General features: G+C 40.8%; 1 protein-coding gene across 1 annotated transcript in view; it reads left to right on the top strand.

Moving 5' to 3' along the window:
• Positions 1-12,716, top strand: part of dmd (dystrophin) — a 289,183-nt gene that overhangs the window by 197,561 nt on the left and 78,906 nt on the right. The window contains exons 35-45 of the mRNA XM_087179530.1: positions 228-338; positions 428-601; positions 681-836; positions 936-1,106; positions 1,694-1,873; positions 2,021-2,143; positions 2,945-3,115; positions 4,161-4,283; positions 4,396-4,530; positions 4,685-4,837; positions 7,641-7,811. Of these exons, the coding sequence (XP_087035656.1) occupies positions 228-338; positions 428-601; positions 681-836; positions 936-1,106; positions 1,694-1,873; positions 2,021-2,143; positions 2,945-3,115; positions 4,161-4,283; positions 4,396-4,530; positions 4,685-4,837; positions 7,641-7,811 (1,668 nt within the window). The remainder of the gene's footprint in view (positions 1-227; positions 339-427; positions 602-680; positions 837-935; positions 1,107-1,693; positions 1,874-2,020; positions 2,144-2,944; positions 3,116-4,160; positions 4,284-4,395; positions 4,531-4,684; positions 4,838-7,640; positions 7,812-12,716) is intronic.

Raw genomic sequence — 12,716 nt, forward strand, 5'->3', positions numbered from 1 at the left:
GGGTGGGGGTGGTGTTACGCGTTATTAAAGTGTTCAAGTGTGTTCTCCTCTCTCCTTGACGCCTACTGCCCCCTTGTGGTCAGCAGAGGGAGATACACTCTCAGTCCATCTAAACTTTATTGACTTTGGTTTCACATATTCAACTTTTCTTATTATATCTAACAGTTTATTTAAAGATGTGTTTTTGTGTGTGTGTGTGTGTGTGTGTGTGTGTGTGTGTGTAACAGAAAATCCAGTCAGAGCTGAGTGGCTATGATGCAACCCTGGAGGACATGAGGAAGAAGAACCAGGACAAGGAGCCGTCCCAGAGGATCACGGGACAGCTTGACCATACCCAAGTATTTTTTGGTTTTGGTTTACTGACAACAGCAACTAAAACAATACACAAATGATTGTCACATGATCACGTCTCTTTGCCTGAATATAGAAAATGCTGGCAGACGTGTGGACGAAGTTCCGGCTCTTCCAGAAGCCAGCCAACTTCGACGCTCGGCTGGCCGAGTGCGAGCGCGCGCTGGCGGGGGTCAAGAATCAGGTGGGGGTGCTGGACATCCGCAGCGTGGAGCAGGACGTAGTGCAGTCACAGCTGGAGCAGTGCATGGTGGGTACTTGCATCACACTGGCGGATAGTGCTGGGTGGATAGGTGTCGTATTAACCCCCTGCCGTGTGTGTGTAACAGAAGTTGTACAAGGTGCTGAGTGAAGTGAAGGGCGAGGTGGAGACGGTGATAAAAACAGGCAGACAGATCGTCCAGAGGCAGCAGACTGAGCAGCCCAAAGAGCTGGACGACAGAGTGACGGCCCTCAAGCTGCTCTACAACCAGCTGGGAGCACAAGTGAGAACACACACACACACACACACACACACACACACACACACACACAATGTAGGTAAACACCAGATTTGAAGCTGGATTGACCGTGTGTGTTTTCAGGTAACGGAGAGTAAACTGGAGCTGGAGAAGAGTCTGAAGCTGTCGAGGAAGCTGCGTAAGGAGCTGAACGGGCTGACGGAGTGGCTGGCTGCGACTGACGCTGAGCTGACGCGACGCTCTGCCGTGGACGGGATGCCCAGTGACCTGGAGGCGGAGGTGGCGTGGGCACAGGTAAGACACACACATATGAAGACACGAGACTTAAAGAGGAGGCCTAGGGTTTTAACACGCTGACATATTGTTATTAAAGCCTTTATTTAAACATGTCGTCTCATTGAGATTGGTCCCTTTTTCAAGAGAAACCTGTGTACAAAAATACACATATACAGTTCATACATAGACACACACAGATAATTCACAGACAGATATTATACACTTACCAAAACCACGTGCACTGTTTGAAACCAGTTGTTTCCCAGCTCAGTGTGAACAAGAGGAACGGCAACATCTCCAGTTCGACTCACATTTCCTCCCTCCTCTCTTTTTGGCCGAAGTTTTCTGTTCACTTCAGAATTCAGTTGAAGATTCTCTTGATTAATTTTAAATCTGGCCCTGCCTAAGATTTCAGATCTGTTAAATCTTCAGACCTGAGAACCAACTGTTGCTAAAAGTCGCACAGTCCAGGTTTAAGACGAAGCTTTTCCTGTTTGAGCTCCATCGGTGTGGAACAACCTCCCCTCAGTATTAGATCAGCTGAGTCAGTGTCACATATTAAATGTATAGACTCCCCTCTCCCTCTCTCTGCCTTCTCCTCTCAGTCCATCCACGGGGAGACAGAGAAGCGTCAGCCTCAGCTGCAGTCTGTGGTGGATCTGGCGGAGGCCCTGAAGGCCGTGCTGCGGGGCCACGGGGGCCTGGTGGACGACAAAGTCAGTCTGCTGCACTGCAACTGGATCGCAGTCACGTCCAGAGCTGAGGAATGGCTCAACCTGCTTCTGGTCAGAGAAAGGAAATGAAAAGACTTTTTGATGCTGTGTTCATTTGTCACTCATCAGAGCTAAAATTACACTAAAGTCTCTAAAAATAACTCAAGAAAAGTCATTCTTTACCTCTCTCTACCTCTCCTCTCCCTCTCTCTCTCTCAGGACTACCAGCGGCAGATGCAGAAGTTAGATGGAGAGATAGAGGAAGTGAACAGATGGATTGACGGAGCAGAGAAAAAGATGGACGACATGGGCGGCCAGGGAGCCAACGACGCTGTGCTGAAGGTTGTAATGTTTATCTGTCGTCTATATCTGATGTATCCTGGTGTGTTCTCTCCACTAAATCTCAAAGTCTGTTTGTAGATTAGATGTGAGGGCTGCTGGTCTATTGAGAAAAGAAATACAAGAAATACAGTATTATTTGAAAATCCTCAACTCAACAGCTGTTATCAGCTGTGGGGCAGAATGATGAATCGTTAACATACACTTATCCTTTGTTAGTGCCAGTGGGAGGCGGAGAGTGTTCACGCTACAGTCTTCTTAAATATACCAGTGGTTGTATTTAAAGTCTGTGATTTACAGTGAAGGAATATTCCCTTTTTTTGTAAAGTTTCTTTTAGAAAGAAAAGTGTAAATGCAGATAACATGACAAGTGAGGCATTTTTTGTTTTTTTGTTTAAAGGTCTCGTACAGTCTAAAGGTAGATTACCATGTGTTGTTTGATCATAGATCAGGTCAGGGTCTATATTCATACTGTGAAAGTATCAAAGCCTCAGTCCACTGAGAAATTCTTACTGGCTCAACTGGATCAACACTTCAAAATAAAAGACAGAAGAATCCTATAAATTCAGGAACATGGTTATTAAATAGGATAATTCAGTGGTATTTAAATGTATAAATTAAGCATTCAGTAGTGGTTACATTTTAGTTGATTAAACAGATTCAAGCATTGACCAATGTTTCAGTTATAAACCATAAATAAAACATGACAATCAGGAAATGTTAATAGTGGCTCTGAACTGTAAGATATACCTGAGCTTTTATGTCTTCAGCTTCTCTCACCGGCGTCGTGTCTGTATCCTGCAGGTGCTGCGCGCAGAGCTGGAGCTGACGAGGGGCAAGATGGAGGAGGTGAGGGCTTTAGCCCAGGAGCTCATGTCCACCAGGGGGGAGAACTGCCAGGCCCAGGTGGGACCCAAAGTGGAGCAGCTCAACCAGAGATTTGACACCATCGCTCAACGCATTGCCTCTGGACTGGTAGGGAAGAGGGACAGCGATGCCCCCTGAATGCTATTATTTTGAAACTCAATAAAACGCAATAACACACAATTTAAGGTGTAATTAAAACGTCAGCTGTTACTTTGGCTGCGAAACAGTCTTTCTTAAATACTATAATCCAAACGAGGGTTGTCATGATTTTCACAAGGCCCAAAGAATTCATGATGATTCATGATATAATGAATAATAATTACAATGCAATCAGTCAAATTCATCTGTAACTTATTGTGTGTTTTGTCTCTTTTTTCTCAAATGAATTTGACTCAGATACAAGTGTAGCGAGGTGGAGAGTGTGTGAATATAACTCTACACAAGAACAGTTACACTAAATGGAAAGTGAAAAAACAACCAGATAAACTGAACAAATAAAAGATCTGCATCTTCCATGTGTGTAATATTTAAAAAAAATTTTTTTAAATATCACAGTTCAGTACATCGCGACAATACCAAGTAAAATTATTCTACTGGTGTTTCAAACAAGTGCAGTTTCAAACTGTGCAATGACACCATATATTTATACATATCCTTGTATATGTTATTATATTATTTTTATATTTGATCCTTATCTTTGTCGTTATAATCTTACGTCTTATTTTCTATTCTTTGCTGTTATAATTACATTCTTGAGGGAGCGACTGTAACGTAACCTACTTTCCTTCTGGGGATCAATAAAGGATTCTGATTCTGATTCTGACACCTCTAATCTAAACCCTGCATACATTTACTTCAAACTCTCTCCAAACAAACTCACTACATTTACTTCAGGCTCTGACTAAATAGAATCCATGCTCTCCCTAAATTTACTTCAGTGTCTTCAAAACCTCTGGCTGAGTGTACTTTAAACCTCCACTTAACAGACTTCAAACTCTCACTAAATTTACCTCAAACTCTAAATCTGCTCCATCTCCAACTAAATTTACTTTCTTCTTGGCCACTAATGATTTGCCTTTCATTGTGTGTGTGTGTGTGTGTGTGTGTGTGTGTGTGTGTGTGTGTGTGTGTGTGTGTGTGTGTGTGACTGCAGACATCAGCATCAGCCAAAGAGCTGGAGCAGTACCACAGTGAAGCACAGATCTGGCTGGAGCTCCTGGAGGAAGAAGTGAAACAGGGGGAAAACCTCAAAGAGGAGGACTTCCAGGAGGACAAGGTTTCATGAACACACCAACACGTTTTGTTTTGACTTCCCTTTATATTGTGGGTGCACTCACTCACAAACAATATGTGTGTGTGTGTGTGTGTGTGTGTGTGTGTGTGTGTAGGACTGTGAAGAAGGTGCAGTGAAGGATTTACTGTTGAAAGGAGAGAATCTACAGAAGAGAGTCCCGGATCAGGACAAGAGAGAGCAGATCAGACTGAAACACAACCAGCTCAACAGCAAGTACAACACCGTCAAGGTAAAGTACTGGTTACAGCAACCTACAGTCCAGCTGCCCCAGTGACCCACGCCATGGTCATGTGTGTTTCTCCAGTTAGCTCAGGAAAGAAGTGAAAGACGTTCCTGTTTGTGCACCTCACTAAGTGTAATTGTGTGTGTGTGTGTGTGTTTAGGACCTGCGTGTGCTGAGGAACAGGAAAGCATTGGCTATCGCTCCCCAGTGGTACCAGTACAGGAGGAAGTCACATGACCTGCTGGCCTGGCTGGATGACATCCAACGCAGTGTGGACCAACTGCCTGACCCCCCCGAGGGAGAGAGGGTCAAGGTGACAAGACACACATATATGCACTTAGACATACATAGAATTAATAATAATAAAAAAGAAGAATATTTTTCTTTTTTTGTTCTACCAGAGCTTCTGTTTGTCTCTGTCCTCCTCATCATCCAGCTCTTCATCTCACTCTTTCTGTGTCTTTAATCTTTTCTCATCCTACATTTTCCCTTTTCCTTCCTTTGTTTCTCACCTCTCCTCATCTCCTTTTGGACAAAGGGTTGGTGTCAAGGCTTTTGCAATGTTATACACTTGGGAAAAGGACTGCTCCAGTAAATTTTCATCCTATCTATTCAAAGAAATAAGTGCAGAGCAGTTTTTGTCCCCAGTAGAAGACTGCAGCTTTTATCAGGGAAAAACACCTTGTACTAGGAGGTGTTGTAAAATGTTGTTCTTATTATGAGGCACAATGTGCAAGCCAATCAAGGCCATAATGATTAAAATTTTATCTTATTGTGAAATTTAAAAAAAAAAAAGTTTAATGTTGAATTATAAATACCACTGAAATTATAGGTTTGGGTTCACAAATTAAGATTTTAAAGAGAGACCATGCACTTTTTGTATATGTAACTCTTACATATTGAAAGGGGCTTTTTGAGCAACTTTTTTTAGCACTGACATTTGAATTTTCAATTTTAATTTACAGATGGAAATCAGCTCGTAGCTAAATCTGGTACAAGCATCTTTTCTCTTTTTTGTGATTAATCTATTTTGTATGTGGTCCCTGATATAGATAAATAGATAGATAAATAAATAAATAAATTCTAAATTTAAAAAAAAACAACTTCAAATTTCAGAGGTTGAATTCAAACCATAAACTTTCATTTATATGGTTTTCAAAGTAAAATATTTCAGTGCTGTTTTCAGTGTGACACTAAGGGATTAGATTTCAAACTAAGGTATTAATTTGCTTGTAAGATTTAAATGTTTACAGTTGCCTCTCTTTACTTCAATACTCACTAACAAACAATGTCATGAAAGAGATGCTCTTATTATGAAAATCCAATAAGAATTTGAATATTGGAAAGACAGAGATGCTCCGAGGCTTCTCTAGTAAACAGTAGTTTTTACCAAGGTGAATGAATTTGACAATGATATCTCGATGTTAATGCTACAGACCAATGCAACACCTTCGCACTGTTTTGAATGTTCAGTATCTACATGTGTTTTGGAAAAGGTTTGACGAAGACACCCTGGACTCCACCTTTGATCTGCTCCCACCCTGACTCTCTATGTTTGTCTTTCACTTTCAGATGATCACTATGACATTTCGCTAAACGGACATCTCGCACGCTAGCCTCAGACTCACCTGTCATTGCCGCAACTGAGATTTCACACTGTCTGCCTGCCTGTCTGTCTGTCTGTCTGTCTCTCTGTTTCTTTTCACCTCCACGCTCCTCCTCCGCCCACACACAGCACTGACTCCTCTGTACAGACTGTACTCCTTCTCAATATGAATAAAGTCTTAAGGCAGTGTGTGCCTCCTAATTACAGCACTTTCTCATTTTATAAAGGTTGTTTAAACAGAGATACAAACACTGTTCAGCCACAACATTAAAACAGGTGACTTGTTTTAATGTTGTGGCTGATCAGTGTTCAATATCAATATACAACATGGATTCCTTGTGTTTGTTTATGTTTGAAACTGACAGTGATATCTCGTCCCTTTTATTAATACAGTGGAAACCGCTATTACTGATCGCAGTTATAGTGATCAATCACATCAAGAATCTTTGGAAAGAAACTTAGTAATCAACCTAGTAATCAAGTCGTGCGCTTACAGGGTTCATTTTGGGTCTTTTCATACATATGGAGAAAACCGCCATCTGCTCAGCCTTTGTTTTTGGATCCACATGGTGTAAGGACTGGTAACGACCGTCCCTGCCCGCTCTCCAACATAAGTTCAATCAGGACAGATTTAATTCTGAGGTAACGAATAGATTTTTATTGCCATGTGCAAAACAAGAGAGGAAAAGTGAGAGATGTGAGAGTCTTTGGCGATTAGAAACCATCGTGATGTCATCATATGTGTAAAGGAAGTACAGGAAAACACCCCCACCCCCCCCCCCCCCCCCACCCCCAGCTGGTAGCAGGAGAGAGAGGAGAACAGATTTTACAGTTTGACACGGACAACATGATTGGCTCATTGAAATCGTAGCAAAACACCTGAAGTCAGCTGATACAAGAGGTGGCTGAGAGAGAGAACTGTGAATGGACATAAAGACATAAAGATAGAGATTGATCACTGTATGTGAGTGTGTACATGTGGTCAGTGGTCAGACCTTCCCGCTCTACTCACGTTTTAGAGACGTTTACAGTGTGTTATCATCCTCCCCACTCTCTCACTTCAGCAGGCGTGTTATGTGAGTGCAGTGTAACACTTTCATTCAGACTGATCTTGGAGCAGCAGAGGGCCACAGTGCAGTGTTTGTGTTATTTTATCTTTAAATCGGTGAATAGCAGCGATCAATTCGACCCACACAGATGTGATCAGTGTAAGTGGTTTCCACTGTATGTTGTGTCTTTGTTGGAGTGTGTGTCAGTGAGTAAATGAATGTGTTTTTATTATTTTAATTATTATGTATTAATTGTCCCTGTATGTATGTGTGCGTGTGTGTGTGTGTGTGCGTGTGTGTGTGTGTGTGCGTGTGTGTGTGTGTGTGTGTGTGTAGGACTGAATGTGTGTATGTGTTCAAGCACATCCACATGCCTCTCTGTGCTTAACCCCCCCCCCCCCCCCCCTTCCCCTCACTCTCGGCCAATAGCAAATGACCACTTGGTTGATTTCATCCAATAGGAAATTGGCTCAGAGTTCGACAAGAAGAAGGAGGAGCTTAAGGAGTTGCAGGGTTTAGCCAATCAGCTCTCAGAAGCTGGAGCCGCCAGTCTAGTGGAGCCCCGCCAACTACAGCTCAACACACGTTGGGTTGAGGTGGAGGGCAAGTTCATACCCTTCAAAAGACAATATGTGAGTTTCACTAGGCACGACTTCTGTATCTACAGCACTAACTGAAACTACTAATCACCAGACCAGCTCATGATACTAACTAATCTAAACTCTTAATCTTTTAAAGTTTTTACTATTAGCATGAAACTTGCTTGAAAAGCTTCTAATAACCCAAAATGAATTCCCTTCAAATGTGGTTTACACGCTCCAGTGGGCTCGACATTCCTGTTTAGAGTTTGTTATAGGATTCTAAATCCACACACATTAGTGAGAGTTACAGGTAGGTTATATTTTAATACAGTTTATTATCTTACAATAAAACAAAAACCTAATCTGGTTCCACTTCAAATGACACATGTTCCAGGTGGATGATGATGCCAAGAGTCGAGATGAGGAGATTGATAACACTCTCATGTCTGTGTGTTAAACATGAGGCTACAGCCAGCAGTCAGCTTATCTTAGCTTAGCATAAGAATGGAAGCAGGGAGAAACAGCCAACCTGACACTGTCTACCAGGCTCCTGACTGAATGGTACTAGTTAGCACCATAGTTAGCATAAAAACAAGAGATGCATCAACCTTCTTATCTAACTCTTGGCAAGAAAACAAATAAATGCAAAAGGGAATACACTGGAATCAAGTCTATTAAAGTAAATATTTCTCTATATTTATGCATCACAATATATTTGTACATGTTTTTAAGGCTGAGGTTCTTCTATATTTTCTTATTGTCATCAAATCCCATGAAAAGACCAAAGCTTTCAAACTTCTCCACCAGCTGGCCACTGTAGTTGTGAACAAATGTTACTCAAACAGGAGGAAACAGTGCAGTTGTTTCAGACTATTTTCAGCGGTGGAATAATGCTCTAGTGAAATTAGGGCTATAGTAAGTATTAGGGTCAGCAGGATGGTGTGTGTGGGGATTGAATCCAAATAAAGTACAGTGTGTGTTCATGGTAATGAATCAACATGTCACCCAGTGCAGCACTGTGGCTCACTGATGTGTTTTAATAGCTTCTGGACAACATTGGAGCTCTGTGGCTCAGGGGAATGAGATATATCAGCCTTTGGATACACACACATTACCTGTTAGCAAGATTCATTCATTGTTGTTTTGAATTTGAACATGGGGTTTGTTAATAATAAGAACAATATAGAATATCACTAGACTTTTCTAAGAAAATATAGTTTTTTGGACATTTTTTGATTAGTTTTATTCTAGTAACAATAAATATGAAAACTATACAATATAAATATTATACTCCATGTATCATAAAGTCCAAAGTGTTGAAATATTTTCAATAATGTCAGCCCCCCCCATCTGACATTAGTTTTAAATCAGAATTTCCGTCTAAGTAAAATCTGAGTTGCTTTCTTTGTTTTTCTTTGCTGCATTCTCATTTACATGTCTTCTGTGTACATGTGAAGCACATTCACATGTTTGAATCTCATTGATTGCTCTGTTTGGCTCTGTGTCACAACATGCCTCCCTGCCGACCAATCACATTACACCCTCACAGTTTCCTGATCTGCCAGACCTTGAAGATGTATGTATCCTGGTAGCCAATCATATGAGTCAACTGAATGCACTCACACCACATGATATCAGCTGCTTGGACAAAATACATATCCGAACTGTACTTTCAGATTTCAGGTGCACTGAGAGGAATCATAAGCACATAATTAGTGTCACTTTCATCCTTATTTACCAGGAGAGCAGTGACTGAACACTTGCTCTGTCTCAGCGATGCTCTGCTTCACCGTGTTACAGTAAACCTGGGATCTGCCCGGGCCACTGAGCTGCTCCACTTGTACTGTTTAGCCACTTCAGTGCATTGCTCAAGGACTTTTCAGCAGTAATTGTAAGGAAGAGGGGTGCTCTCCATTTCCCACAGTCTCTAAGCTGGTGTGTGTACTCTGTAATCACAAGCCTCATTCAGCTTTAGACCACAGCATCAACTTGTGTCATTTATGCACTTTGAGTGTTATCTAATACATAATGTATGGTATAGTTTAGCTATGAGATTTTAGAAATGTGAGTTCACAAAGATTCTTCCTGCCCAAAGTGTCCTTGAGCAAATCACTCAGTCCCCATCAGCTCATCTGACCTCTGACCTGTAGATTGAAAAACTCAGTTTGATACAGCACTATATAAATATACTGAATGAACAAAATATTATGGAGACTTTCTTTATAGAGCTCAATTTGTGGTGATGTGGCCAAACTTTAAAATCAGAGAGATGGAGCAAATCAGTCAGTGCCTCATATACTGCACATGTATACACATTTGCTACATTAAAGGAGCTATTTGTAAGTTGTGCTATCGCTACATAGCTAACGTTATCATTAACAGCTGTTTGCTTATCAGTCTTGACAAGAGCTTCAGCCGTTGTTGCATTCACATGACAAGACGTTACAATACATCCTTTGAGCAGCTACATCTCCAGGGCAGATTAAAGGCTACAGTGACTTGGTATGAGATAGTGAAGAGATGGTGTGCGGCTAGCTGGTTAGCATGCTAACTTCTGTAGAAGAAAAGAAGTGATACAAATAGAAACAAGACAATAGTTAACATGGTTGTTGCTTTCCATCAATGAGACAGCTCTTGGTGAGTAAAAGAATGAAGTTTGATGCAGATTCTTTTCTACACCGGAAGGTAAACAGCTGTTAATGCTAACATTGGCTATGTAGCAATGGCAAAACTTTAAAATATCTCCTTCTACCTTGAAACACTATGTTAGATTATGTTTATCCAACATCTAACCTCGCAGGATTTGGTTTCCCTGACTGTTTACCTGAAATGTGCTATATTTTCATTGGATCACTCAGAAAACAGTCAGCCAATCAGAAGAGAGGCCTCCTCTTTTCTGATTGGCTCCAGAGAGAAGCCTGAGAGAGGAAAGAGTAATACTACATTGAGATGGTTTTTGGTTTTTAAGACCACAAATATATCTTCTTATGGATCAACACTTCTAATAAAACACTGGAGAAGAGGAGAATATGGAGCTTTAAAAATGTGGTTTAATGTTGTATTTTTTTGTTTAATTCAGTTAGATTTGACACTTTTACATGAAAAAACTGAATTTAATTCAGGTGGCAAAACAATGAAAAGACACAAAACACAGTCATTCACGGCACCAATATTGTGCTGCTGAATTGGCAACAGACCATAAGGTGCAAAGCTACGCTCCTCACCACATTTCCGGCTGCATGCAAGCACCAAAATAGAGCCCTTAGGCATTTGGATCTCCTCTCAGTGCCTGAGCAGCAGTGAACTATTACAGCATGCTGGACGTGCAACATACTGACACATATATACTGATACAAATGAATACAGTACAGATGTGTATTCAGTCCAAGTCATGTAGAAGAAAGAGAGAAGTAGACCAGATCATGAGAGTGAGAGACACTAGTGGTTTTCCTGTTCTTCCCTGCAGTCACTGAGGACTCATATTCAAGCCTTGAATCTGTTAAAAACACAATCTTTGTGTGTGGTGTTTAAAACACAGCACGTCTGCACTGATATAGTTTTAAGATGCAGGAGAGGAATCTGTGTTTTCTGGCAGGAGCTAAAGATTACTCAGTCCAGACATCTCAACAAGACTAGAATAACAGCTTGGGCCAAACATCCTGTTGAATGTGAAACTCAGTGTTATTACTGACCCACTGACCTGGGAGCTAAACTGAATTTCCACACTGTAGCAGGCTGTGTTATTGTTTTCATTGCCAACTTTATTCAGTTACAGGATGCCTTGTGAGACAAGTCTCTCCCTCTCATCGTTTAGATCTGCTGTGAGCTCATGTCTATGCTCAATAATACACTCTGAATTCACAAAAACATGCACATAATGTCAAAAAGGCTCCAAAAGAAAACTCATGTTTGAGCATGTGGTTGGGTCTATGTGTGAGGGATTCATTTGAGCCTTTGCTATGAAGGTTAGTCAGTAAATTACACAGGTTTACGATTGAAACATTCATCTCTGACTCTTAAAAATTATGTTCAACATTGACATTTTTATTGTATAACCACAATCCTTTCCTAACTGAAACAAACCTTAAATTGTGGCTAAGTTGTGCTAAGCTAAGCTAATCAGCTGCTAGCTCTAGTTTCATATTTAAAGCACAGACATGCTGGTGGAATCAATCTAACTTTTGGTGCTATATTTATTTAGATTATTTAAATAAGCTCTGGGGATCTGGAGGAGCTTTGTCAAGTCTGAGAAAATAACCCTGATGATGTCATAGAGATGTCATCAGGGTTATCTCAGCTTGGACCTGGAGACTACAAGTTTAAATGGTCTGCGTTACAAACTGGGGGCATGGAGTTTAAATGACATTTACCAGGTGTGGAACATTTTACAAAAGATGTTCACAGATTACATTATGGGAAATGTAGGTTTTTGGCACCTGACCCATACAGAGACTAAAAGTTAGAATATTTCAGCCTCTGCTGCTTAAATTATAACAAAAAAAATCTGTCTATTGTGGGTCTTCCAACTTAAAGGATCTATATTTAAGGTTTTGATATTGCCTCATAACTTACATTAGCATTAGCAGCTGTTTACTTACCAGTCTAAAAGAAACACTGTGAGTTCAGCATCAAACTTCATTCCTTTACTCACCAACATCTGTCTCCAGAGGTGAAAAGCAACATCACTTTCCGATACCGAGTCACTGTTTCATAGGAAATCATTGGGATATGTCTTTAATAATCCAAAGCTAGTAAACTTACCTTGTTTCAAAACTCATTAAAAACTCATTAACTAACAGCAGCAATCATTCACTTTCTTTAAGGCTGCTAGTAATGCTAATAATGTGTGTGTTTTATTTTGGGATAATTAAAAAGTTTCATGACTGCCCAGGTGACATGAGCACATCAGGCAGAGGCAGCTTCATTTGCCATGTTGACTGTTGTGTATCATGGTTG

The sequence above is a fragment of the Seriola lalandi genome, unplaced genomic scaffold (genome assembly GCF_002814215.2).
Source record: "Seriola lalandi dorsalis isolate HSWRI2012SDOR001 ecotype SW California unplaced genomic scaffold, Sedor1 jcf7180002054850, whole genome shotgun sequence".
Lineage (NCBI taxonomy): Eukaryota > Metazoa > Chordata > Actinopteri > Carangiformes > Carangidae > Seriola > Seriola lalandi.